Source organism: Bombina bombina, chromosome 2 (assembly GCF_027579735.1).
Source record: "Bombina bombina isolate aBomBom1 chromosome 2, aBomBom1.pri, whole genome shotgun sequence".
Taxonomy (NCBI): Eukaryota; Metazoa; Chordata; class Amphibia; order Anura; family Bombinatoridae; genus Bombina; species Bombina bombina.
Genome location: NC_069500.1, coordinates 760,403 through 784,180, shown reverse-complemented (window position 1 = coordinate 784,180; position 23,778 = coordinate 760,403). Strand labels below are relative to the sequence as shown.

General features: G+C 38.9%; 1 protein-coding gene across 1 annotated transcript in view; it reads right to left on the bottom strand.

The window, feature by feature from the left end:
- LOC128649970 (uncharacterized) overlaps positions 1-23,778 on the bottom strand; it is a 285,651-nt gene that overhangs the window by 147,560 nt on the left and 114,313 nt on the right. Inside the window, exon 3 of the mRNA XM_053703554.1 lies at positions 17,732-17,764. Within this exon, the coding sequence (XP_053559529.1) occupies positions 17,732-17,764 (33 nt within the window). The remainder of the gene's footprint in view (positions 1-17,731; positions 17,765-23,778) is intronic.

The window sequence follows — 23,778 nt, the reverse complement described above, 5'->3', positions numbered from 1 at the left end:
AGGGCAGTTACTATAATGGGTCAGAAAGGGGGGCTAGCTTCTCAGACAGCCCATATAAAAATACACGGGTAAGATTTCAGCATAGTAAAGATAGGACAGATGAAAGGCACCCTAACTCAAACAATAAGTTCCCAATGAAATCCAGTAATGTACTAAATAAAGTGTATGACACCCCTACAGTAATTAAATTCCTAAAGAAAGCAGTATGCCCATTTTCCAAAGGGGGGCCACTTCCATAATTGACCACTTAGAGGCCTTTGAAAATGCTTTATCTATAATGAATGTTACAAGTGAGCAGTTAAAAATTGAAGTTCTACCCTGGGTATTTGAAGGTAAACATTACAAATTCTTTGCTTCACTAAAGGATATGAATATTCATTCCTGGAGTGAAACAAAACGACAGTGCAGAAAAGAATTCGGGCAACATCGCACTAAAACTGCAGTGAAAATAGCTGTATATGGTTTAAAATGTAGTGCAAATCAAAGCCCAGTAGAATTTCTTTTCGTACTGAAAAATGTGTACAGTATAGCTGAAGATAATCCCATATTTGAATGCTCAGAGTTTGTGAATTTATTTTTTGAAGCACTGCCCGCACCGATCAAAATTAATTTAGCTAGAGATTTTTATGAGAACTGCTCATTGGAATGGCTGATCAAAGAGAGTACAAAGTTATACTCTATTCAGCAATCCGGTGAACAGGAGGATAAAAGAGAGAGAAAGCCCAATCTTAAAATAGTGGCCGAAACTAGGGTGTCACCTAGCCCCCCTCAGTTTGTAGTCTAAAAAGAAAACCTATGCGGAGGTGGCCTTAGGAAACAGGCCATCTCCACAGAGGTTTAACTCTACCCCTCCCCCAACACGGGCTGAGGCGCAGAGAGACTATACCCAAAGTGGGGGACATACCCAAATAAATAATTACTCCCAAAGAGAATACCCCATAAATAATTGGTACTCACGCAAAGGTAGATACAATAAGTGGCGAAAATACTCTCAGAGTAATCAGACACCCCAAGTAAATAGTGCTCCCCAAAATACTAATGCTGAACAAGTTGAACCCCAAGGGCAACCACGCCAGGACAGAAACAGCGGCCCTGATTCTGAGGGGACCCAAGGGCCCAGGAATCACTACTATGGGGCATCAAGGGATAGACCCAGGAGTAGAGGAAACTTGTATGATCAAGTAGATCAGCTTAGTACCCAGCTAATTCGGTTGATCGAACAAGTCGCTAATATGAGTCAAGCATTAACGGCTCAGCAACCTAACAATCTTTTTTTAGGGGTACAGCCAGTGGCCAGCAGTGGACCACAGGCACAGTCATAAATATTGCAGTTTCCCCTGAAAGGGAGGGGAGAGATATACAAAATGCAATGATAAATGTCAATAATGATATTAATCATATTCTCTCCCCACAGACCGGAAACGGACGATTTAGCTGTGATGACGAACAACCTCGGCCAGAAAGCATTAACACATACCTTCCTTTGCAGCGTTCTCTTAACCATGTTTCCACAGATGCAGTACACAAGGACCCTGTCATAGAGGAGACCGGTAGGTATGAAGTTTCCTCTGCATTGGGCAACACGGTGGATTCAGGTAACACGTGGCGAAGCCCACAGATGTATGATAATGCCAATTTTATGTGTGAAATGGTAGAAACTGCAGGGAGGTATTATGTATTAGCTGAGCTACAACATTCAGTCTCCAACCCTATCATGGGATTAATTGATACTGGATCTTAGGCAACCATTTTATCCCACAGGTACTACACACAGCTAAACGAGCTAACACCCCACAAACCTAAAATAAAAGAATTTGATGGTTCTCTAATAGGAGTTGGGGGTTATTCTCTAAAAGTCTACGGTACGGCCTGGTTAAAATTTAAACTGGGGAACAGGGTCATAAAACACCCTGTCATTATAGTGGATCTGCCAACTGATCGTTTAATTATTGGTAGTGATCTCCTGAAGCGATTAAGCACCATAATTGATTGCATAAATAACGTAATTTGGTCACAAGTTAAACGGCCTATCAATTATGAGAAATCTGATATATCTCGCCCCGACATAACTGTCACGTGGTGGAAGAGTAGCCAGATGCTGTGGAGATTCATTTCAGGAATAACTATGTACCTGAAATCACTATTTTACAAATAGATGATCAGACTCCTTTAAGTGGCTCTGATGGTAATACTTTTAAAATTTCGCCTGGAAATATAGCGAATATTTCCTTAGACGGCGATGTATTAACCATATCTCTCCACAAGGGGGATCATAAAATCAATAAGGGGGGGCCACGCTCAATACCTCGCAGGAATTGAGAGAGTTAAAGAGGATCTATTTATCCCTATACACATGCATGACCTTGGGAAAACCAAATATGCCAAATTGAACTTAAAACAGGAAGCTAGCTATATAAGCGAAGGCTTATTAGCACAGATAGCTGAACCTAAAGTGATTAAATATCTTTCTCCCCAAGACCACTGTGTCCACGGCACAGCTAAGTGCTTATTATCTATCTCTATAGGTAATAAGTCAGTGAAGCACCTGTTTTTAGTTTTAAATACTCCCCATAAACAAATATACATTGGCAATGATATCTTACATAGATATGCCATACTAATAGATTTGATTAACTTTTGCCTCTGGAGCAGGTTAAAGGGGGACCCTGAAGTATTTCAGGATGAAAGTGCAGCCCTGAAATCAAACCAGCAATTGCCATATGCTGTAAATATGCAGGTGTCTAACGATGTTATAATTCCTGCTGGGGCTGATAAATTTCTTTTACCCTTACAGGTAAAGAGAGGTCAGAAATTAAAAACTTCTGAAACACTAATTTGCCTCTCCCATAGAATACAAAATCTGGGTGTCACAATGACCTATACTCCTATGGTAAATATTGGAACTATTCCAATACATGTTATTGTGCATAGCATGACCCCACAGGATATAAACTTATCCAAGGTGACTACCATAGGATATGCGCTGGAATCAAGTTATTACTCTTTTGGATTCCAGAATAATATAATTGGGCTAATACCTGAAGGAAACTTAACTGAAGAACAATTAATAGAACAATCCTTTGCATCTATGCCAGAGGGTCTATTTACAATTCAGTTTATCAATCCCTTCAGCTCAGAGGAAGGCATCTGTAAAATTGAAGAAGCCTCTCTAGTATTTGATCAGCCGATCAAACAGCAGGATTACCCCAATACCCAGAGTCATGGGGGCAATGCAAATTATAATCAAGGGGATCTCACCTCTAGATTGGAAGAAGCCTATGAAATAGGACAACCTGAAATCTTTCCAGGATTTGAGCAAATATCCTTAGCTAATGGCTGTTCCAGCGATGATGAACGCCAACTGCTGCAAGAACTCCTGATGGAGTACAAGGATATTTTTGCTAAGGATTCTTATGACTGTGGGACTACAGACTTGCACATTGCAAGAATACAAACAGATCCCGATGCGCCACCTGTATTTGTCAAACAATACAGACTTCCTTTAGCCTCATACGACAGGTGCACAGCTCTAATAACAATCCTATTCTAGGTGTTCTTAAGCCCAATGGACAATGACGTTTGTGTGCTGATTTAAGACAGCTAAACAAACGAGTGTACATGTCTGGCTGGCCTGTGCCATATATTGACCAGTGCCTAGCACAGATGCAGGGATCCAAAATATTCACTGCCACTGATTGTGCACAGGGATATTGGACCATAAAGGTACATGAGGAGGACCAGTATAAGCTGGCATTCTCATTCCAAAAGGTCCAGTATGCATTTCAGAGACTTCCTTTTGGATACATAAATTCTGGACACGAATTTGCTGTATTCATGCATAAGGCTATGCCTGATGCACTGGAAAGGGGGACCTTATCTTATGTTGATGATGTTTTAATCAAAAGCACAGACTTTGAAAAACACATCAGAGAGCCTAAACACGTCCTCAGCCAACTTAAAAAGGCAGGTATCAAATTATCCCTACAAAAAGCTCAATGGTGCCGCACTCGTGTAAACTTCTTGGGACATGAAGTTACTTCTGAAGGATTAAATCCCCAGAAGAAAAAGGTTAAAGCTATAGTAAATTCTAAAAACCCAACTAACTTAAAGAAATTGAGATCGTTCCTGGGTATGACAAATTATTCTCGCAAATTCATTGATAATTATGCAGAATTAGCTAAACCACTACTACTCCTTCTAAAGAAGAATGTGAAATGGCACTGGAGTGAGTCTCAGGAGACAGCCATCAAAGAGCTGAAGAGAAAACTCACACAAGCACCTTGCTTAGCATACCCTAAAGGTGGTAAACCTTTCTTCTTAGAGACAGGTTACACAGATGTAAGCATGAGTGCTGTGTTATACCAAAAGCATGATAATTTAAGCAAAGCCATTGCTTATGCGAGCAAAACTCTATCCCCAGTCAAAATAAAAATTAGCGATTGCGAAAAGCCCTCTTATCTACTGTATGGGCTCTACAAAATTTCTGCAGCTATATACAGGGCGAGAAAATTATTGTAGAAATGGCCCACCAGCCTTTGCTATATTTGCAAAGTGAGAGAATAAGAGATGGAAATTTGTCTAATAGCCGCATAACAGCGTGGACTCTTTCCTTACAAGGCTGGCCCTTAGAAATTCGCTACAAGCAGAATAAAAAGAATCCAGTCACACAGGGGCTTGCTGAGCTCCATGACTGTGCTGCTAAAGATCCTGGGGAAGAATTATCAGAAGATGATTTTCTGAAGGAACAATTGCTTTCCCCATATAAAATGTACAATGAGGACAATTGTCAAACATTACCTTGGGTATATGTTGATGGTTGTTCTTACCATGCCACTATTGATAATGAGCGCAAACTAGTTGCTGGCATTGATATAACTTGGGCAAATGGATTTCCAAATATATTTATAGGTTTCAACATTGGACCAAGATCCAGTCAAGTTGCAGAACTAACTGCTGTTCTAAAAACCATTGAAATGGCTATTGAACATGGTATTCGTGAATTTGTGAACATAACTGACTCAAATTATGTGCGTGACAGTTTTGTTGAATACCTGCCAACTTGGAAAAGAAATGGCATGCAGAAAAGCAATAACAAACCAGTCAAGCATGCCAAGTTGTTCTGCAAGATTGATAATCTGGTGGTATCCAATGATTTGACAATATACTGGAAAAAGACCAAGGGTCATTCTAGAATTCAAGGTCCTGATAAGGAAGGCAATGATCTTGCAGATTCATTAGCCAAACAAGGAGCCATAACTGGAGAACTCCTTAATATTGACCACTTAATGGGTGCAATTCAGGTAGAAGCCATTACCAGAAACAAGGCTAAACAACAAAATGAGCCTAACTTGGTGCAATGGAGTCAGGATTCTCCTAGCGAGGACCTGATCACTAGTCAAACAGAAGACCCCATTGTAGGCATCTTTTATAAACACTTAGAAGATCCTGAAAGCAACCCCATCTCAAAAGATGATTGTGTTGGCAAAGAAGATCTTAGAATCTTAATGAAATCCAGAACACAATTCAAGTTACAGGATGGTTTGTTAATTAGAACCTCCAAAACAGGCATCCCACAATGGGTAGTACCCACCAAGTTCAGAGGTCTAATGCTTCAACATGCCCATGATGCTCCCACATCTGGTCATCGTGGTGCCAAACTCACATATGAAATATTGCGTGACTACGCTTTTTGGCCACACATGTTGAAAGATGTTCAAACCTACTGTCAAGGGTGTCTAATCTGTCCACAGTTCCAACCCACTGAGAAAACGCATAGAGCGCCATTGCAGAAAAGGGGATGGTAATGCCATGGTCAGATATACAAATTGATTTTATTGGTCCAGTAACAAGGTCATCAAAAGGTAACAAATACATGTTAACCGTGAGTTGCCTGTTCACTAAATGGGTAGAGTGCATCAGTGCACCAAACAATAGTGCTGAAACATGCGCAGCATTGCTCTTCAACTATGTGTTTTCAATATTTGGTTTGTCCCAAAGAATCGAGTCAGATCGGGGAACCCACTTCACTAGCGAAGTGATGACCAAAATGTTGAAAATACTAGGGGTTAAAAGAAAGCTCTATATTGCATATAGAGCTGCCTCAAGTGGTGGTGTAGAGCATTACAACCAGTCCATTGTGAAAATCCTCAAACGGGTAAAGACTGGGATGTAAAACTACCTCTAGTCTTAATGGCATTAAGAGCAACTCCAAGTAGTGCTACCAAGATGTCACCTTTTGAATTGATGACTGGTAGAAGAATGGTTCTACCTCAGCATCTACTGTACCGTACATCAGACCAAAACTTGATAAACGCTGCCAATACACATCAATATGTGGAGAACCTAAGAAAGCACCTGCAATATGCCTTTGCATTTGTTCAAAGGAACTTAGAGAAAGCCGCAACTGCCACTAAAACCTATTATGATCTCAAGACGTCCAAAAAGGAATATGAAATAAATGATAAAGTTTATCTTTATAACTTTGGAAGAGATCAAGTTAAAGAGAAGAAGTTTCTTCCATCATGGAAAGGTCCTTTTGTCATTACTGACAAAATATCTCCAGTGGCCTATAAAATACGGATCCCCAAAAATGATAGTTTCATAGATAAATGGGTCCATATCAATCAGTTGCGAGCGTGCCATCCTAGGTCCCAACTACAAGTCACAGAGGGAGAATGAAGTTTCATATCCCCAAATGCGCTAAAGACATACTGTAGTTTAAAGATGCCTAGCTGATAAGCATGAAGGCTCAAAAATGACAGAATCTCTTCATAGAAGACTGTCTATGATGCATACCGTCAACACACTCACCAGATACCGCTGACTTTAATATATAGTATAGTGTGTGGTGATACAAGTGCCAGACTCAACTGTGCTACCCCTAATTCTGATATGCTCCCAGTATCAGAAAATGTAAGGAAATCAAAAACAAAGGGGGGAGGGGTGCGCTCAAAATCAGAGCTGTGAGTAGGACTACCTATATAAGCTGATATATAGGATCCAATCTATGATTGAATACTATATGTATATAGCACTGTGTGTGTAAATTTTTATATATTTTTATATATAAAAGTGCGATATAATTTATGGATAAATGAATTTCTCTGGCATCCGTGTGGTATACTGGGTGCTCAAAAATGGTGACAATGGTGAGGAAGTGAATACTAATGTGGTTGGTGTTAATATATGTTCCTAAAGTAAATGCACTAAATGCAATAAAAAAGTGTGTGTTCCGTAAAATATGTTTGAATGTGAACAGAAATAAATATCAACTGTGTCTTTGTCACATATAGTATATTAATATGGTGGTGTCCTATTAGGATAGGATATAATTTGGATGACACTTACATGTAATATATTGAATTTGAGAAAGTGTGGTGTTACGTGAATAGGTGGCGGTATAATATACCTATGGATCCTCAATTTGTGAGGTGCGATGTATAAGCAATGTGCAAATGCAATATAAATGCAATATAAGTGTAATCCGTAGGTGCAATGATCGAGGTTTCAAAAAATAGAAGGCTAGTACGAATAATGAATATAATATTTTACTAAAAAATGGTTAATATATATTCCTCATGGAAATCTATTACAAAGATATAAGTATGTAAGTTGATACATCCAAGTAAATTAAAACATGTATACAATTCCTAGGCAGGTTGATACATCACAATACATAGGCATACGAAAGTGGAAATATGATACACTATAACTGCAATGTATGCATAGACAATAAAATAGCTATGTATGCATAGACAATAAAATCGCTAAAAATAGCTGTAGTGTTAAAAGGACACTCTTGTCCGTGCGAATAAGTCCTTGATCAGAATCTCACAATAAAAGTTCAGCGTGAGTAATGTGTGAGGTTAAAAGTTGTGGCCACAACTATTTGTATGGGATCCAAAGGGCTAACTTCCAATTAGTGTAGCTTGTTATAATCCCGCAATTAAACTGAGTGGTGCAGAGTTATTTGTTGCTCACCCCTACCGGACTACCGATATCCCTTACCTCCTCTTGAAACTTCATGGGTTATGGGAAGGCTGTATCTGTCGCGGGATGATCTCTCTGATCGGCGTATCGCCGTGTAAGCTGATGTCAGCTGTGATGATTTATTTCAGTCGGCGTCTCACCATTAAACTTTCCCGGTCAATCCTTCCTACCCTGACGTGTACACAGAGGGATCACGTGGTCCTCGGAGGTCCAATCGGATAGCCGGATCGTGGGGGGAGTGGTTCTGTAGCAGTTCTGTGAAGTTTTCTCGCTGGAGCCAAAGTCAGTCACACTAGATTGTCAAAATCTACGCGTTTCAGCGCTGAGTCTTGATAAAGGCGCATACTCAGTGCTGAAACGCGTAGATTTTAACAATCTAGTGTGACCGATTTTGGCTCCAGCGAGAAAACTTCACAAGTTAAATGACCCCCTATTGAGTTTCACATGTACAGAGAACAGACACATTAGCATTTAAAGTTCCTGTATGGCATAAATAAGAATAAATAAATCTTGCAAAAGAAATAATATCTTCATGTAAGTTAAGATAATCAAATTAATTTGAATGTGTGTGTGTACATATATATATATATATATGTGTGTGATATATATATATATATATATATATATATATATTCAGACAACATATTATATATGAATATAGAAATTTGGGAGATTGTCTAATTTTCTAATAATACATGAGTATTTGCTAAGCTTCATAAGTGACTATTTTAGTCGGTCTAAAATGTTTAACTATGTCAGAATAATAACCTCTGTATCTCTTTATTTTTTTTTAGACATATGATAACAAGATGTCCTATAAATATGAACCATAGACACGATCCATGCATTCAGGATTTGTTGGAAATATGAAATATATTATATTCCTGTTAAATGCAATGCAATGTCAGGATACTGAATGCTATTTTTTAAATGGATTTTAAATGCTATAATTTTGGAAATTAGCAGTATAGTTACTTTAATATAATATAATGTTAAAGACATATGATGTTTCATATTAAAATAATCAGAATGATATGATACTACCCCATCTATAATTAATAGTGATGTCGCGAACATAAAATTTTCGGTTCGCGGACGGTGAACGCGAACTTCCGCAAATGTTCGTGAACGGGCGAACCGGGGGACCCGCCATAGACTTCAATAGGCAGGCAAATTTTAAAACCCACATGGACTCTTTCTGGCCACAATAGTGATGGAAAAGTTGTTTCAAGGGGACTAACACCTGGACTGTGGCATGCCGGAGGGGGATCCATGGCAAAACTCCCATGGAAAATTACATAGTTGATGCAGAGTCTGGTTTTAATCCATAAAGGGCATAAATCACCTAACATTCCTAAATTGTTTGGAATAACGTGCTTTAAAACATCAGGTATGATGTTGTATCGATCAGGTAGTGTAAGGGTTACGCCCGCTTCACAGTGACAGACCAAACTCCCGCAGCGGGTACAACATCTAAATAGTTTCTAAATTTTGTCCTGAGTTTAGAAATACCCAATGTTAACATGTTCTTTGCTTTTTTTGCAAGTTATAGGGAAATAAATACAAGAAGCACTTTGCTATTTCAAAACCACTTTTTTTCAAAATGAGCGCTAGTTACATTGGAACCCTGATATCTGTCAGGAATACCTGAATATCCCTTGACATGTATATATATTTTTTTAGAAGACATCCCAAAGTATTGATCTAGGCTCATTTTGGTATATTTCATGCCACCATTTAACCGCCAAATGCGATCAAATAAAAAAAAATTGTTCACTTTTTCACAAACTTTAGGTTTCTCACAGAAATTATTTACAAACAACTTATGCAATTATGGCATAAATGGTTGTAAATGCTTCTCTGGGATCCCCTTTGTTCAGAAATAGCAGACTTAGGGAGCATGTAGGGAGCTTGTAGAGTTAATTTTAGCTTAAGTGTAGTGGAGTAAACAACCCAAAGTATTGATCTAGGCCCATTTTGGTATATTTAATGCCACCATTTCACCGCCAAATGCGATCAAATAAAACAAAATTGTTCACTTTTTCACAAACTTTTGGTTTCTCACAGAAATTATTTACAAACAACTTATGCAATTATGGCATAAATGGTTGTAAATGCTTCTCTGGGATCCCCTTTGTTCAGAAATAGCAGACTTATATGGCTTTGGCGTTGCTTTTTGGTAATTAGAAGGCTGCTAAATGCCACTGCGCACCACACGTGTTTTATGCCCAGCAGTGAAGGGGTTAATTAGGGAGCATGTAGGGAGCTTGTAGAGTTAATTTTAGCTTAAGTGTAGTAAACAACCCAAAGTATTAATCTAGGCCCATTTTGGTATATTTAATGCCACCATTTCACCGCCAAATGCGATCAAATGTTAAAAAAACTTACATTTTTTCGCAATTTTAGGTTTCTCACTGAAATTATTTACAAACAGCTTGTGCAATTATGGCACAAATGGTTGTAAATGCTTCTCTGGGATCCCCTTTGTTCAGAAATAGCAGACATATATGACTTTGGCGTTGCTTTCTGGTAATTAGAAGGCCGCTAAATGCTGCTGCGCATCACATGTGTATTATGGCTAGCAGTGAAGGGGTTAATTAGGTAGTTTGTAGGGAGCTTGCAGGGTTAATTTTAGCTTTAGTGTAGAGATCAGCCTCCCACCTGACACATCAGACCCCCTGATCCCTCGCAAACAGCTCCTTTCCCTCCCCCACACCACAATTGTCCCCGCCATCTTAAGTACTGGCAAAAAGTCTGCCAGTACTAAAATAAAAGGTTTTTATTATTTTTTTAGCATATTTACATATGCTGTGGTGTAGCATCCCCCCTTAGCCCCCAACCTCCCTGATCCCCCCCCCCAAAACAGCTCTCTAACCCTCCCCATCTGCCTTATTGGCGGCCATCTTGGGTACTGGCAACTGTCTGCCAGTACCCAGTTTGCAAAAAAAAAGTAGTTTTTCTGTTTTTATTTTTTTTTTCTGTAGTGTAGCTTCCCCCCCCCCCCCACAGACCAACCCCCACCACCTGCCACACTAGATATGAGTGGTGGCACTGGGCAAGTGGGCACAGTATACGCTGTGTGCCTGACACACACGCTGGCAGGCTGGCAACTGCAATTAGATTACACAGGGAAAAAAAAAAAAAGCAGACTGATTTTCTAGCCCTAAAAAGGGCTTTTTGGGGTGCTATCCTTACAGCAGAGATCAGATGAGTCCTTCAGGACTGTAGTGGACACTGAATACACTAGCCTAGCTATCGATTTCCCTATTAAATCAGCAGCAGCTACACTGTCCCTCCTCTCACTAAGAATGCAGCTTCCGAATGAATCTAAAATGGATGCTGTCCAGGAGGTGGGAGGGTCTGGGAGGGAGGGTCTGCTGCTGATTGGCTGGAATGTGTCTGCTTACTGTGAGGTACAGGGTCAAAGTTTACTCAATGATGACGAATAGGGGACGGATCGAACATCGCATATGTTCACCCGCCGCGGCGAACGCGAACAAGCTATGTTTGCCAGGAACTATTCGCCGGCGAACTATTCGTGACATCACTAATAATTAATATTCGCCTAGATTTAGAGTTCTGCGTTAGCCGTCAAAACCAACGTTAGGGGGTCCTAACGCTGGTTTTGGCCGCCCGCTGGTATTTAGCGTCAGTCAGGAAAGGGTCTCACTTTGCAGCCGCGACTTTTCCATACCGCAGATCACCCTACGCCATTTGCGTATCCTATCTTTTCAATGGGATCTTTCTAACGCCGGTATTTAGAGTCTTGGCTGAAGTGAGCGTTAGAAATCTAACGACAAAACTCCAGCCGCAGCAAAAAGCCAGAAGTTAAGAGCTTTCTGGGCTAACGCCGGTTCATACAGCTCTTAACTACTGTGCTCTAAAGTACACTAACACCCATAAACTACCTATGTACCCCTAAACCGAGGCCCCCCACAACGCCGCCACTCTAATGAAATTTTTTAACCCCCAATCTGCCGACCGCACACCGCCGCAAACCTACGTTATCCCTATGTACCCCTAATCTGCTGCCCCTAACACCGCCAACCCCTATATTATATTTATTAACCCCTAATCTGCCGCCCCAAACGTCGCCGCCACCTACCTACAATTATTAATCCCCTAATCTGCCGACTGGACCTCACCGCTACTATAATAAAGTTATTAACCCCTAATCCGCCTCACTCCCGACCTCAATAACCCTATAATTAATAGTATTAACCCCTAATCTGCCCTCCCTAACATCACCGACACCTAAAAGTTTTAACCCCTAATCTGCCGATTGGACCTCACCGCTACTCTAATAAATTTATTAACCCCTAAAGGTAAGTCTAACCCTAACACTAACACCCCCCTAAGTTAAATATAATTTTTATCTAACAAAATAAATTATTCCTATTTAAAGCTAAATACTTACCTGTAAAATAAACCCTAATATAGCTACAATATAAATTATAATTATATTGTAGCTATTTTAGGATTAATATTAATTTTACAGGCAACTTTTTATTTATTTTAACCAGGTACAATAGCTATTAAATAGTTAATAACTATTTAATAGCTACCTAGTTAAAATAATTACAAAATTACCTGTAAAATAAATCCTAACCTAAGTTCCAATTAAACCTAACACTACACTATCAATAAATTAATTAAATAAAATACCTACAATTATCTACAATTAAAACCTAACACTAAACTAACAAAAAATAAAAAAGAACTAAGTTACAAAAAATAAAAAAATATTTTACAAACATTAGAAAAATATTACAACAATTTTAAGCTACTTACACCTACTCTAAGCCCCCTAATAAAATAACAAAGCCCCCCAAAATAAAAAAAATGCCCTACCCTTTTCTAAAATAAAAATAGAAAAGCTCTTTTACCTTACCAGCCCTTAAAATGGCCTTTTGCGGGGCATGCCCCAAAGAATTCTGCTCTTTTGCCTGTAAAAAAAAACATACAATACCCCCCCCTAACATTACAACCCACCACCCACATACCCCTAATCTAACCCAAACCCCCCTTAAATAAACCTAACACTAAGCCCCTGAAGATCTCCCTACCTTATCTTCACCACGCCGGGTATCACCGATCCGTCCAGAAGAGGCTCCGAAATCTTCATCCAAGCCCAAGCGGGGGCTGAAGAGGTCCATCATCGGGCTGAAGAGGTCCATCATTGGGCTGAAGAGGTCCATCATCCAGCTGAAGAGGTCCATCATCTGGCTGAAGAGGTCCATCATCGGGCTGAAGAGGTCCATCATCGGGCTGAAGTCTTGATCCAAGCGGGGGCTGAAGAGATACATCATCCGGCTGAAGTCTTCTATCAAGCGGCATCTTCAATCTTCTTTCTTCCGGATCCATCTTCATCCCGCCGATGCGGAACATCCATCCTGGCCGACGACTTCCCGACGAATGACGGTTCCTTTAAATGACGTCATCCAAGATGGCGTCCCTCAAATTCCGATTGGCTGATAGGATTCTATCAGCCAATCGGAATTAAGGTAGGAAAATTCTGATTGGCTGATGGAATCAGCCAATCAGATTGAGCTCGCATTCTATTGGCTGTTCCGATCAGCCAATAGAATGCGAGCTCAATCTGATTGGCTGATTGGATCAGCCAATCGGATTGAACTTGAATCTGATTGGCTGATTCCATCAGCCAATCAGAATTTTCCTACCTTAATTCCGATTGGCTGATAGAATCCTATCAGCCAATCGGAATTCGAGGGACGCCATCTTGGATGACATCATTTAAAGGAGCCGTCATTCGTCGGGAAGTCGTCGGCCAGGATGGATGTTCCGCGTCGGCGGGATGAAGATGGATCCGGAAGAAAGAAGATTAAAGATGTCGCTTGATAGAAGACTTCAGCCGGATGATGGATCTCTTCAGCCGGATGATGGACCTCTTCAGCCGGATGATGGACCTCTTCAGCCGGATGATGGACCTCTTCAGCCCGATGATGGACCTCTTCAGCCCGATGATGGACCTCTTCAGCCCGATGATGGACCTCTTCAGCCCGATGATGGACCTCTTCAGCCCCCGCTTGGGCTTGGATGAAGATTTTGGAGCCTCTTCTGGACGGATCGGTGATACCCGGCGTGGTGAAGATAAGGTAGGGAGATCTTCAGGGGCTTAGTGTTAGGTTTATTTAAGGGGGGTTTGGGTTAGATTAGGTATGTGGGTGGTGGGTTGTAATGTTGGGGGGGGTATTGTATGGTTTTTTTTACAGGAAAAAGAGCAGAATTCTTTGGGGCATGCCCTGCAAAAGGCCCTTTTAAGGGCTGGTAAGGTAAAAGAGCCTTTCTATTTGTATTTTAGAATAGGGTAGGGCATTTTTTTTATTTTGGGGGGCTTTGTTATTTTATTAGGGGGCTTAGAGTAGGTGTAAGTAGCTTAAAATTGCTGTAATATTTTTCTAATGTTTGTAAATAATTTTTTTATTTTTTGTAACTTAGTTCTTTTTTTATTTTTTGTACTTTAGTTAGTTTATTTAATTGCATTTATTTGTAGGTATTTGTATGTAATTAATTTATTGATAGTGTAGTGTTAGGTTTAATTGTAGATAATTGTAGGTATTTTATTTAATTAATTTATTGATAGTGTAGTGTTAGGTTTAATTGTAACTTAGGTTAGGATTTATTTTACAGGTAATTTTGTAATTATTTTAACTAGGTAGCTATTAAATAGTTAATAACTATTTAATAGCTATTGTACCTGGTTAAAATAAATACAAAGTTGCCTGTAAAATAAATATTAATCCTAAAATAGCTACAATATAATTATAATTTATATTGTAGCTATATTAGGGTTTATTTTACAGGTAAGTATTTAGCTTTAAATAGGAATAATTTATTTAATAAGAGTTAATTTATTTCGTTAGATAAAAATTATATTTAACTTAGGGGGGTGTTAGTGTTAGGGTTAGACTTAGCTTTAGGGGTTAATAAATTTATTAGAGTAGCGTTGAGGTCCGGTCAGCAGATTAGGGGTTAATACTTGAAGTTAGGTGTCGGTGATGTTAGGGAGGGCAGATTAGGGGTTAACACTATTTATTATAGGGCTATTGAGGCGGGAGTGAGGCGGATTAGGGGTTAATAACTTTATTATAGTAGCGGTGAGGTCCGGTCGGCAGATTAGGGGTTAATAATTGTAGGTAGGTGGTGGCAATGTTGGGGGGGGCAGATTAGGGGTTAATAAATATAATATAGGGGTCGGCGGTGTTAGGGGCAGCAGATTAGGGGTTCATAGGGATAACGTAGGTTGCGGCGGTGTACGGAGTGGCAGATTAGGGGTTAATAATAATATCCAGGGGTCAGCGATAGCGGGGTGGCAGATTAGGGGTTAATAAGTGTAAGATTAGGGGTGTTTAGACTCGGGGTACATGTTAGGGTGTTAGGTGCAGACTTAGGAAGTGTTTCCCCATAGGAAACAATGGGGCTGCGTTAGGAGCTGAACGCTGCTTTTTTGCAGGTGTTAGATTTTTTTCCAGCTCAACCTGCCCCATTGTTTCCTATGGGGGAATCGTGCACGAGCATGTTTTTGAAGCTGGCCGCGTCCGTAAGCACCGCTGGTATTTAGAGTTGCAGTGGCGGTAAATTATGCTCTACGCTCCCTTTTTGGAGCCTAACGCAGCCCTTCTGTGAACTCTAAATACCAGCAGTATTTAAAAGGTGCGGGGGGAAAAAAACATGCGTAGCTAACGCACCCCTTTGGCCGCAGAACTCTAAATCTAGCGGTTAGTAATTTATTAATGCTATAAATTAGAGTATGTTTAAAATAATCATTGTATGGGATAAATGTTAGAAATGGTTAAATGAATCTGTGTGTTTGTCCGCTGCCCCTCGATGGCCAGAATCCAGTATAGCAGTCAAAAAAAAAATGTAACTGTTAAAAGATGCGTTTCCATAGTGACAATACATTGCATAGGGCCAATCAGAGAGATGCTTCCCAGGTGACCAATGGGATGATCAATTTTTCGCAAGGGCCTCCCACAGGGTTTTCATCAATGATTGAAAAGATATTTAAGTCAATGCAAAAGGAGGAAAGGAGGCTGCTGGCTGACTTGTAACTGGAAATTGGCTGAGTTTGAAATACAAGTATTACAGCAAGGCTAGCTAACTTTTCTCATTAATTGCAAAATATACTTATATTGTCTTCTGAGATGAAACAAGAAGTTTTCTGAAGATTGCATTATCGATTTTGGTCATTCTGTTAAAGTATTAAAAAAAAATTGCTAAAGAGATAGGTAAACGTTTAAGATAAGCATTCCTTGTTGCTGTAGTAAATAAATTTAAAGAGCAGTTTGTATTTTAGTTTATATTCATAGTCTGTGTAATGTTAAACATATATCCTTAATGCTAAGTTGTTTTAGCTGTGCAAATATAGAGTTATAACTCAGAGTTTGGTTATTGGCACAAATAATATTTACAATTTCTGATGTTTCAATTAGAATATATATATTATCCTATTGTTTAACGAAGCACTGTTAAAATTGTATTGCTTGAATGTTAGCAGCTAAATATCTTGAAATCTCATTGTGCTAACTGAATGAAATTCTATTGTGAATAAGGCTAATTTTAAAGGTAAACTTTTATGAACTTTGCATAGCATATTTTAATAATTTAAACATGTATAATATTGATTCATATTCTAGTTCCTACAAATATATTTCAATGTGTTCATAGATATTAACTAATAATAAAGAATTTAGGAATTTATATTAATTTTATGGTTTTTGGTATGTGCATATCTTATTCGGTTTTTAGTTTAAAGGATAATTATTAAATATATTGTGTTATTACCCGGCCATATACTGACAACACTCAGACATGAAATGTTACACACACACATGTGAATATAATCAGACATAGATAAGGGTGCTACATTAAGACATGAAATGTTACACACACACACTTGAAGATTAACAGACATAGATAAGGGTGCTACACTCAGACATGAAATGTTACACACACACACATAAAGATTAACAGACATAGATAAGGGTGCTACACTCCGACATGAAATGCTACACACACACACATAAAGATTAACAGACATAGATAAGGGTGCTACACTCAGACATGAAATGTTACACACACACACGTGAAGATTAATAGACATAGATAAGGGTGCTACACTCAGACATGAAATGTTACACACACACACACACACACACACACACACACACACGTGAAGATAAACAGACATAGATAAGGGTGCTACACTCAGACATGAAATGTTACACACACACACACGTGAAGATAAACAGACATAGATAAGGGTGCTACACTCAGACATGAAATGTTATACACACACATACACAAACACACACAAACACACACAGACATACAAACACACACAGACACAGACATGAAATGTTACACATACACATACACAAACACATACAGACACACACAAACACACACAGACACAGACATGAAATGTTACACACACATACACAAACACACACAGACACACACACAAACACACACAGACACAGACATGAAATGTTACACACACATACACAAACACACAAATAGAATGCACCCACAGAGATGGAATGTTTTGCACAAATAGACCAGAGTATTAAACACACACACAGCCGGTTTGTCACACACACAGACCCAAGGAGGTACACACATTCTCAAACAAACAGATAAGGGGCAATTCACAAATACACACACATAGACGGAGGGTGTTACACTCACACACAGAGTGTAAGATGCAGAAAGTACTCACCCTGCCCTGAGTGAGCATCTTCTGATCCTGGTGCTGTGAGAAAGAGAAAGTTATTAGTGTAAGGAACCATCCTACTGATCCCTGTATGGTCTGTACTCAGTTCTATTTTCTAATCATTAGCATCTGCTGTACAAAATCACCAGCCTTTTCAGCAAGAATAGTTTTGTAGCTATAGTATTCCATGTAGAAGTTACCCTACCTCTCATACATCAGCAATATCTCCAGAATACATGGTCTGTTAGTTTAGTTACCCGCCTCTCATACATCAGCAATATCTCCAGAATACATGGTCTGTTAGTTTAGTTACCCGCCTCTCATATATCAGCAATATCTCCAGAATATATGGTCTGTTAGTTTAGTTACCCGCCTGTCATACATCAGCAATATCTTGAGAATATATGGTCTGTTAGTTTAGTTACCCGCCTGTCATACATCAGTAATATCTACAGAATATATGGTCTGTTAGTTTAGTTACCCGCCTGTCATACATCAGCAATATCTCCAGAATATATGGTCTGTTAGTTTAGTTACCCGCCTGTCATACATCAGCAATATCTCCAGAATATATGGTCTGTTAGTTTAGTTACCCTACCTCTCATACATCAGCAATATCTCCAGAATACATGGTCTGTTAGTTTAGTTACCCGCCTCTCATATATCAGCAATATCTCCAGAATATATGGTCTGTTAGTTTAGTTACCCGCCTCTCATATATCAGCAATATCTCCAGAATATATGGTCTGTTAGTTTAGTTACCTGCCTGTCGTACATCAGCAATATCTTCAGAATATATGGTCTGTTAGTTTAGTTACCCGCCTGTCATACATCAGCAATATCTTCAGAATATATGGTCTGTTAGTTTAGTTACCCGCCTCTCATACATCAGCAATATCTTCAGAATACATGGTCTGTTAGTTTAGTTACCTGCCTCTCATACATCAGCAATATCTCCAGAATATATGGTCTGTTAGTTTAGTTACCCGCCACCTGTCATTTATCTCATCTGTAACATTACTGATAGGTCAGGAACATCTGGTGTGTTTGGTTTAGTTATCAGATCTGTAACATTACCAATAGCTCAGGAACATCTGGTGTGTTTGGTTTAGTTATCCCTTCTGTAACATTACCGATAGCTCAGGAACATCTGGTGCGTTTGGTTTAGTTATCCCTTCTGTAACATTACCGATAGCTCAGGAACATCTGGTGTTTTTGGTTTAGTTTTCACATCTGTAACATTACCAATAGCTCAGGAACATCTGGTGTGTTTGGTATAGTTATCACATCTGTAACATTACCGATATCTCAGGAACATCTGGTGTGTTTGGTATAGTTATCACATCTGTAACATTACCGATAGCTCATGAACATCTGGTGTGTTTGGTTTAGTTATCCCTTCTGTAACATTACTGATAGCTCAGGAACATCTGGTGTGTTTAGTTTAGTTATATCATCTGTAACATTACTGATAGGTCAGGAACATCTGGTGTGTTTGGTTTAGTTATCACATCTGTAACATTACCGATAGCTCAGGAACATCTGGTGTGTTTGGTTTAGTTATCACATCTGTAACATTACTGATAGCTCAGGAAAATCTGATGTGTTTGGTTTAGTTATCACATCTGTAACATTACCGATAGCTCAGGAACAACTGGTGTGTTTGGTTTAGTTATCCAATCTGTAACATTACCGATAGCTCAGGAACATATGATGTGTTTTTGGTTTAGTTATCACATCTGTAACATTACTGATAGCACAGGAACATCTGGTGTGTTTGGTTTAGTTATCCCTTCTGTAACATTACTTATAGGTCAGGAACATCTGGTGTGTTTGGTTTAGTTATCCCTTCTGTAACATTACCATTAGCTCAGGAACATCTGGTGTGTTTGGTTTAGTTATCACATCTGTAAAATTACCAATAGCTCAGGAACATCTGGTGCGTTTGGTATAGTTATCACATCTATAACATTACCGATAGCTCAGGAACATCTGGTGTGTTTGGTATAGTTATCACATCTGTAACATTATCGATAGCTCAGGAACATCTGGTGTGTTTGGTTTAGTTATCACATCTGTAACATTACCGATAGCTCAGGAACATCTGGTGTGTTTGGTTTAGTTATCACATCTGTAACATTACTGATAGCTCAGGAACAACTGGTGTGTTTGGTTTAGTTATCCCATCTGTAACATTACTGAGAGCTCAGGAACATCTGGTGTGTTTGGTTTAGTTTTCACATCTGTAACATTACGGATAGCTCAGGAACATCTGGTGCGTTTGGTTTAGTCATCCCATCTGTAACATTACCAGTAGCTCAGGAACATCTGGTGTGTTTGGTTTAGTTATCACATCTGTAACATTACCGATAGCTCAGGAACATCTGGTGTGTTTTGTTTATTTATCACATCTGTAACATTACTGATAGCTCAGGAACATCTGGTGTGTTTGGTTTAGTTATCACATCTGTAACATTACCGATAGCTCAGGAACATCTTTTGTGTTTAGTTTAGTTATCACATCTGTAACATTACCGATAGCTCAGGAACATCTGGTGTGTTTGGTTTAGTTATCGCATATGTAACGTTACTGATAGCTCAGAAACATCTGTTTGGTTTGGTTTAGTTGTCAAAACTGTAACATTACTGATAGCTCAGGAACATCTGGTGTGTTTGGTTTAGTTATCCCTTCTGTAACATTACCATTAGCTCAGGAACATCTGGTGTGTTTGGTTTAGTTATCACATCTGTAACATTACCAATAGCTCAGGAACATCTGGTGTGTTTGGTATAGTTATCACATCTATAACATTACCGATAGCTCAGGAACATCTGGTGTGTTTGGTATAGTTATCACATCTGTAACATTATCGATAGCTCAGGAACATCTGGTGTGTTTGGTTTAGTTATCACATCTGTAACATTACTGATAGCTCAGGAACAACTGGTGTGTTTGGTTTAGTTATCACATCTGTAACATTACTGATAGGTCAGGAACATCTGGTGTGTTTGGTTTAGTTATCACATCTATAACATTACCGATAGCTCAGGAACATCTGGTGTGTTTGGTTTAGTTATCACATCTGTAACATTACTGATAGCTCAGGAACAACTGGTGTGTTTGGTTTAGTTATCCCATCTGTAACATTACTGAGAGATCAGGAACATCTGGTGTGTTTGGTTTAGTTTTCACATCTGTAACATTACGGATAGCTCAGGAACATCTGGTGCGTTTGGTTTAGTTATCACATCTGTAACATTACCGATAGCTCAGGAACATCTGGTGTGTTTTGTTTATTTATCACATCTGTAACATTACTGATAGCTCAGGAACATCTGGTGTGTTTGGTTTAGTTATCACATCTGTAACATTACCGATAGCTCAGGAACATCTTTTGTGTTTAGTTTAGTTATCACATCTGTAACATTACCGATAGCTCAGGAACATCTGGTGTGTTTGGTTTAGTTATCGCATATGTAACGTTACTGATAGCTCAGGAACATCTGGTTTGTTTGGTTTAGTTGTCAAAACTGTAACATTACTGATAGCTCAGGAACATCTTGTGTGTTTGGTTTAGTTATCACTTCTGTAACATTACCAATAGCTCAGGAACATCTGGTGTGTTTGGTTTAGTTATCACATATGTAACATTACTGATAGCTCAAGAACATCTGGTGTTTTTGGTTTAGTTATCCCATCTGTAACATTACCAATAGCTCAGGAACATTTGGTGTGTTTAGTTTAGTTATCACATCTGTAACATTACTGATAGCTCAGGAGCAGCTGGTGTGTTTGGTTTAGTTATCACATCTGTAACATTACCGATAGCTCAGGAACATCTGGTGTATTTGGTTTAGTTATCACATCTGTAACATTACCGATAGCTCAGGAACAACTGGTGTGTTTGGTTTAGTTATCCCATCTGTAACATTACTGATAGCTCAGGAACATCTTGTGTGTTTGGTTTAGTTATCACTTCTGTAACATTACCAATAGCTCAGGAACATCTGGTGTGTTTGGTTTAGTTATCACATATGTAACATTACTGATAGCTCAGGAACATCTGGTGTTTTTGGTTTAGTTATCCCATCTGTAACATTACCAATAGCTCAGGAACATTTGGTGTGTTTAGTTTAGTTATCACATCTGTAACATTACTGATAGCTCAGGAACAGCTGGTGTGTTTGGTTTAGTTATCACATCTGTAACATTACCGATAGCTCAGGAACATCTGGTGTGTTTGGTTTAGTTATCGCATATGTAACGTTACTGATAGCTCAGGAACATCTGGTTTGTTTGGTTTAGTTGTCAAAACTGTAACATTACTGATAGCTCAGGAACATCTTGTGTGTTTGGTTTAGTTATCACTTCTGTAACATTACCAATAGCTCAGGAACATCTGGTGTGTTTGGTTTAGTTATCACATATGTAACATTACTGATAGCTCAGGAACATCTGGTGTTTTTGGTTTAGTTATCCCATCTGTAACATTACCAATAGCTCAGGAACATTTGGTGTGTTTAGTTTAGTTATCACATCTGTAACATTACTGATAGCTCAGGAACAGCTGGTGTGTTTGGTTTAGTTATCACATCTGTAACATTACCGATAGCTCAGGAACATCTGGTGTATTTGGTTTAGTTATCACATCTGTAACATTACCGATAGCTCAGGAACAACTGGTGTGTTTGGTTTAGTTATCCCATCTGTAACATTACTGATAGCTCAGGAACATCTGGTGTGTTTTGTTTAGTTATCACTTATGTAACATTACCAATAGCTCAGGAACATCTGGTGTGTTTGATTTAGTTGTCCCTTCTGTAACATTACCGATAGCTCATGAACATCTGGTGTGTTTGGTTTAGTTATCCATTCTGTAACATTAACGATAGCTCAGGAATATCTGGCATGTTTGATTTAGTTATCCCATCTGTAACATTACTGATAGCTTAGGAACATCTGGTTTGTTTGGTTTAGTTATCACATCTGTAACATTACCGATAGCTCAGGAACATCTGGTGTGTTTGGTTTAGTTATCACATCTGTAACATTACTGATAGGTCAGGAACATCTGGTGTGTTTGGTTTAGTTATCACATGTGTAACATTACCAATAGCACAGGAACATCTGGTGTGTTTGGTTTAGTTATCACATCTGTAATATTACCGATAGCTCAGGAACATCTGGTGTGTTTGGTTTAGTTATCCCTTCTGTAACATTACTGATAGCTCAGGAACATCTGGTGTGTTTGGTTTAGTTATCTCATCTGTAACATTACTGATAGCTCAGGAACATCTGGTGTGTTTGGTTTAGTTATCTCATCTGTAACATTACTGATAGGTCAGGAACATCTGTTGTGTTTGGTTTAGTTATCACATCTGTAACATTACTAATAGCTCAGGAACATCTGATGTGTTTGGTTTAGTTATCACATCTGTAACATTACTGATAGCTCAGGAACATCTGGTGTGTTTGGTTTAGTTATCACATCTGTAACATTACTTATAGGTCAGGAACATCTGGTGTGTTTGGTTTAGTTATCACATCTGTAACATTACCGATAGCTCAGGAACATCTGGTGTGTTTGGTTTAGTTATCACATCTGTAACATTACCGATAGCTCAGGAACATCTGGTGTGTTTGGTTTAGTTATCACATCTGTAACATTACTGATAGGTCAGGAACATCTGGTGTGTTTGGTTTAGTTATCACATCTGTAACATTACTGATAGCTCAGGAACATCTGGTGTGTTTGGTTTAGTTATCACATCTGTAACATTACTGATAGCTCAGGAACATCTGGTGTGTTTGGTTTAGTTATCACATGTGTAACATTACCAACAGCTCAGGAACATCTGGTGTGTTTGGTTTAGTTATCACATCTGTAATATTACCGATAGCTCAGGAACATCTGGTGTGTTTGGTTTAGATATCACATCTGTAACATTACAGATATCTCAGGAACATCTGGTGTGCTTGGTTTAGTTATCACATATGTAATCATTACCGATAGCTCAGGGAACATCTGGTGTGTTTGTAGTTAGTTATCACA